This window comes from Pygoscelis adeliae, unplaced genomic scaffold (assembly GCF_000699105.1).
Source record: "Pygoscelis adeliae isolate BGI_AS28 unplaced genomic scaffold, ASM69910v1 Scaffold38, whole genome shotgun sequence".
NCBI classification, from domain to species: domain Eukaryota; kingdom Metazoa; phylum Chordata; class Aves; order Sphenisciformes; family Spheniscidae; genus Pygoscelis; species Pygoscelis adeliae.
The window spans coordinates 17390439-17395471 of NW_008825614.1; the positions used below are offsets into that span (position 1 = coordinate 17390439).

Consider the following 5033-nt stretch of genomic DNA (forward strand, 5'->3'; position numbering starts at 1 on the left):
GCCCAGGGAAGTGGTTGAGTCACCATCCCTGGAAGTATTTAAAAGACGTGTAGATGAGGCACTTAGGGACATGGTTTAGTGGGCATGGTGGTATTGGGTTGACGGTTGGACTCAATGATCTTAGAGGTCTTTTCCAACCTTAATGATTCTATGATTCTATGGCAACTGCAATCATAAAGTTTTGCAATGAGGGGTATGCCTCTCAAAAATTGAGGGTGAGTTCAGTCAGAAAGCATGTCTTCCTTTGAAATATTCAGGAGAATTTCCTTAAAAGGATATATTGATATTTGCAAAGCTCAGTAAAACTAGTCAGAAATCAATGTTAGCCTATAAAACACTAACATTCTCTTGGGAATTAACCACCGTATATGGCTGAAGTAATTATTTCCATTAATTTTTATTTAAAAAACAGAATTTTGCCCCAATTTTAGCGTGTTCTTTTAGGTGTCATGCAAAAAATATCAAGACTTTTTAAGGCGTATATAGAATAAAAACCAGAAAAAGTTTCAGTTTTCTTTTCCACTTACATAATTAATATGATCTACTTAGGCTTTCTTGTTACTGCAATGTCTTTTTTTGCCACTGCTGGATCCCGAGAACACAAACCCAAACTAAAGTCACAACGCACGGTGATTCCCAAGGAATTAAATGGCAGAAGCAGCAACACTAAAAAACACTAAATATTGAGCCAATGTCCTTGATAAAGTCCCTAACACTGGCCACTAAACCTGAATTTTCCTAAGTCAATGGTAGTATAGGGTGGCCTCCTCCACATCCTTACAAAGCTTGACTTTAAACAACTGCTGTGCACCTCCCATCTCAAAATGGCATCAAACATCTGATGAGGTATTTCAAGGAACACATCCAATATTCACAAGTGACTGAATATTTAGATCAAACTAAAGCAGGAAGTGTGCAGGAAGAGAGTGGCCAAGAAGTGCTGGGAAAATGAAGTAAGACTCAGTAGTACTGCAAAGTACAGATGGGTAAATGCGCTGAGACAGTGAGAAGAAAGAGGAAATGTCATAACTGTGGGGCAACAGAAATGGAGAAGGCTAAAAACCGAGATGGAAAGGAAGAGGCAAACAAAAGCAGACAAAGCATTTTTTCACGAACCACAGGCCAGAGTAACCGCTTCCTAAAGTGCCATCCTAAAAAGGCATCAGCCAGGCAAAGGGACATGTAGTCCACAAGCTGGACAGTTAATAATCAAGCCATATTTATCCTCCGATTTCCTTCTTTCACCTATTTCAATCCTGCCTGCTCTTTCGTCTCAGATTTCTACCATCCAATGTACCCACACTGTTGCTACTCTTAAAGCTCAATGACTCTACCAAAACGCCCATCACTGACTTTTAGTGCTGATTTCATGTCACCTCTTCAGCCCCTGGCTATGTGCTGTATTGTTTTCTAAGTTGGAAGGCTCTGATTGCTCTGCATTTGCACAGGATCCAGGACATGAAGACTTGGAGCTCTCCAAAGCTGGATCTTCTAGGTGTAGGTAGCTAGATCCTTGGCAGATGGTTCCTTCTTCCAAATCATACTACCAGTCACCCAAAAGAGCAATCCCACCAAATGGATGTACACTTGCAGTAGTTTTATAGCTGAACTGATTCCTGGTAACATAAGAATCAGGCAATCCTCAATCTTCCAGTACATTCAAAATACCCCCATTCTCCTCATCTCTCTGTGTCCTCTGATTTACTGGTGGTGTAAGAATAAAAAAGCTGTTGTTTCTAAGGAACTCAGGTATCTAACTTACATCAATACTCACAAACGTTCCATGAGATACTGTGTATGCCTTTAAAGGCCTAGATATGGTATTTTGAAATACCTCATTTTACGCACATGGGAATCCTAGCTTCACTGAGAATCACTCAGATTTATAATAATATTTTCCAAAGCACTGACTTATGATTTACCTTACAAATTTTACTTTCAAAGGGATTTAGTCATCTAGGTCATGTAAGTGCTTTAGAAAGTGTTATTTTTTTCTGCTCTTCCTCCCATATTTTTTGACACTGACTACTTTAGGTACTCAACTTCAGTTTGACTCAAAGTATACATTCTCTCTGTAATCAATGGACATAGACAGTTCCTTCCAAATGGTGAGTCACAGCATCTAAGTTAGATGCCTAAAGTCAGTGTGAATACTTATCTGTGTATTGTGTCTACGTTTAGGCAAGCAATTTTGTCAAGGCTGGCCTTCCAATGTACCATACGGTAAGGACATACCACAATTTTTCTTTTATTAATTGTTTGGAGACAGACAAAGCAGGTAAGATTTTTTTCATGCATATGACTTTTCTGAACATCAAGGCGGGAAGGGGCTGAGAAATCAGATGGAAAACACCCACAACTCCTCTTAAACCACAAGAGGTGCAGGTACTTGGCAACCTTCATGTAAATAACAGCATCATAATAGCAATTTATCTTCTACTGCACATTGAACAAAAGAAACACAAATGAAAAATTACCTGAGCACCATAGACTCGTTGCATTGCCTGCAGCAACTGGTTTGTATATTCAGTAAGGGTTCCTGCATCTTCTTCAAATACACTGAGCAAAGAACGAGTCTTCAATAAAAGAAAAAAAGCAAGTGGTTTTAGTCCCAAGTGAAAATATTAAAAAAAAAATCATAAACGACTGTAAATAGATGGTAGCAAAAAATACAAATCAATCAGAAATAATAAGCCTTAACTTTGCATGATTCTGTTTATTCAGAATCTCAAAACTTGTAGAAATTAGTCCTTCTATTATGGATAGGTAAACTGAGGCATTAGGAAGTGAAGTGATAAAATGCTATGGCCAAATCCTGACTCCCAGTCTCTTGCTCTAACTAACAGACATTCCTTCCAACGTAATCAGGAATGTAAAAAATCCTGAATATCTGCCTGCTGACTACAGTAATCCAAACCACGTTAAGGACTCTGGGTCAAACACCACTGGTTGCTCATTTTACTTCTCTAATGTCAGACTGCACCCCTTTCCATGAGATAATTTACAGAGTATTAATCACTCTCAACTCTCTTGAGCAACTCTTAAAGGGCCACTGCCAAAGCTAGCTGACGTAATGGGACCAAACAACTGAGCGTTCATCTACAGCAACAGGCAGAGAAGTATACACCCACTGAGAGATACCCTGTACTTTCTCCATTCTGCTAGCTCATTCTTGTCAGGGGGGGAAAAAGAGCATAATGACTTGTGTTATCTTAAAGACATGAATTCCCTTGGTTTGTTTTGGTGGAATCATCAGGAACAAAGAATTATGTTGCTGACACAGCTCCTGAGATGGGAAACAAAGATATCTCAGAATAATGCCGAGCTCCAGAATTTGCTAGATCAAGACAATAATGAAAGACGGAAGGCTGTCCCTTTAACAAAGTCATGATCCATCCTTCGTCTTAACTTTGGTAAATCCAATCTATTTGATGCTAACTGGCAATGTCTTTCCATCTGTACAGCTAATTTATATGACATTAATTAGTTTCATCTGCTTATGTGAGGGGCATGCATAAACTCCAGTACTTTCATAATCATGTCAGTCCTGCAACAGAGCAAGTGTTTTATCTATCCTCCTATTACAGGAATCTCTAATGTACCTAAAGTATCCAGGTTTGAATCTGGAAAATTTATTTCAAAGATTTAATATTGTTTTAAGTTGTTCCACTATTTTAACAGAAGGCACATGTACTTCCCCAAGGCATTTATTCTTCTCTGCAAAACTCTCTGCCCAGACTTTGTTTGTCCTGAAAAACTCAAAATCAGCATCCTTCAAGAAACCTGGCCTAAGATTAACTATCGTTTCATCTAAGCCAGAAATTAGTGTTGCTCAGCGATTAAAGTGCATGACGTGGGAGTCAGTCCTTGGCTTCTGTTCTAGAGATTGCACAGGAGTACTTCCATACTTTGAGTAACTCTAAAGCTCTCAACATTTCAGTCTGCTAACGTGCTAAGCTGCTACAATGCTTCCCACCTTAGAAACACTGGCAGCCAATGCATTTGGGAAACTAGTTTGAGATCTTAGCATGTAAGGAGATATGTAATACAAAGTACTGTTTTCAAATAAAGATAACATAAAACCCAAAGAATGGAGAGAAGGCCGAGGCAATAAAATGGATACCAAGAACCCAAACTTATAAAGGACCTTTGTGCAGAACTTCCCTACAAGGACAGTGGCATGATTTTGAGAGTTTTCCCACACTAAGCTATTATTTCAGTAATTGAAAATATATTGCTTTTCAAAAATATCTGGTTTTAAGTGTTTTATCTTCAATGATGCATTAAACCAAGCAAAACTAATGTCAACAAGCTATCTTCTATCTATACAGTGCTCATCTTCCTTGTTTTGTGTTACAACAGCACATGAAATGCACAGGTTATGAAGATGATTAAAACATAAATCTAGGGAAGGCAAAAATGATAAAACTTGACACAATGTTTATCAAGACAAATCTCAAGCCAAGACTAAAAGTTATAAAGAAATTGCCTAAAGTAGGTTACAAATCACACGTTTGTGCATGCTGGAAAAGATTTCCAAACACAGGAATGTCAGCTACATCCCTAAATCTTACTGAATTTTTGCAGGTTCAGTTTTTCAGATGTCTAAATATGGGTTCAGGTAGAACAGCTCTGGGAAATAATTTCTGAAAGTCTTGGCCTCAGTTATTAGCACATTGTTCAAAAATAATAAAAACAATAAATGACTCAAGCAGTTTGGAAGTTATTCTTGGAAACTTTTATATTTAAGAACACCATTTTAAATCACTGCAACAAAATACCAGCATGCATATATTTTTGTTGTTGCTGTTTTGACAAATTCTGGAATAGCAGCTAATGCTGCCGAAATAAACCAGTAATCCAAATATTAAGCTAACATTTACGAGGCCTCATTAATAGCACCATTATCTCGGCTTCTGGAAACATAGGGAAAAAAAATTCTACTTTCATGTAAGTATTTCCCTTGGTTTTGGGAAAGCATGACTGCTTACGTAAATTTCTTTCCTATTTTGTGGCCAAACACTTCAAAATTA

The 5033-nt window shown here is 37.9% G+C and overlaps 1 protein-coding gene across 1 annotated transcript in view; it reads right to left on the reverse strand.

Moving 5' to 3' along the window:
* Positions 1-2541, reverse strand: part of APPL2 (adaptor protein, phosphotyrosine interaction, PH domain and leucine zipper containing 2) — a 33426-nt gene extending 30885 nt beyond the window's left edge. The window contains exon 1 of the mRNA XM_009332962.1: positions 2478-2541. Within this exon, the coding sequence (XP_009331237.1) occupies positions 2478-2501 (24 nt within the window). The 5' untranslated portion in view covers positions 2502-2541. The remainder of the gene's footprint in view (positions 1-2477) is intronic.
* Positions 2542-5033: the final 2492 nt, after the last annotated feature.